A 395-nucleotide genomic window follows, 5' to 3' on the forward strand; every position below is an offset into this window, starting at 1 on the left:
AGAGGGCGGCGGCGGCACCAACCCCGGCGGCCGCAGCAGCGTGTTCGAGCTGCAGGTGGCAGACACCCCGGATGGCGAGAAGCAGCCACAGCTGATCGTGAAGGGGGCGCTGGACCGCGAACAGCGCGACTCCTACGAGCTGACCCTGCGGGTGCGCGACGGCGGCGACCCGCCTCGCTCCTCGCAGGCCATCCTACGGGTCCTCATCACCGACGTGAACGACAACAGCCCCCGCTTCGAGAAGAGCGTGTACGAGGCCGACTTGGCTGAGAACAGCGCCCCGGGGACCCCCATCCTGCAACTGCGCGCAGCTGACTTGGACGTGGGGGTCAATGGGCAGATCGAGTACGTGTTCGGGGCGGCCACTGAGTCGGTGAGGCGACTGCTGCGCCTTG

The 395-nt window shown here is 68.6% G+C and overlaps 1 protein-coding gene across 1 annotated transcript in view; it reads left to right on the plus strand.

The window, feature by feature from the left end:
- The window catches only part of LOC105513822 (protocadherin-7-like), a gene marked incomplete at its 3' end in the record, with an annotated part of 7,099 nt that extends 6,726 nt beyond the window's left edge, over positions 1-373 (plus strand). The window contains exon 2 of the mRNA XM_011944850.1: positions 5-373. Within this exon, the coding sequence (XP_011800240.1) occupies positions 5-373 (369 nt within the window). The remainder of the gene's footprint in view (positions 1-4) is intronic.
- Positions 374-395: the final 22 nt, after the last annotated feature.

This window comes from Colobus angolensis, unplaced genomic scaffold (genome assembly GCF_000951035.1).
Source record: "Colobus angolensis palliatus isolate OR3802 unplaced genomic scaffold, Cang.pa_1.0 Scaffold2362, whole genome shotgun sequence".
In the NCBI taxonomy this organism is placed as follows: domain Eukaryota; kingdom Metazoa; phylum Chordata; class Mammalia; order Primates; family Cercopithecidae; genus Colobus; species Colobus angolensis.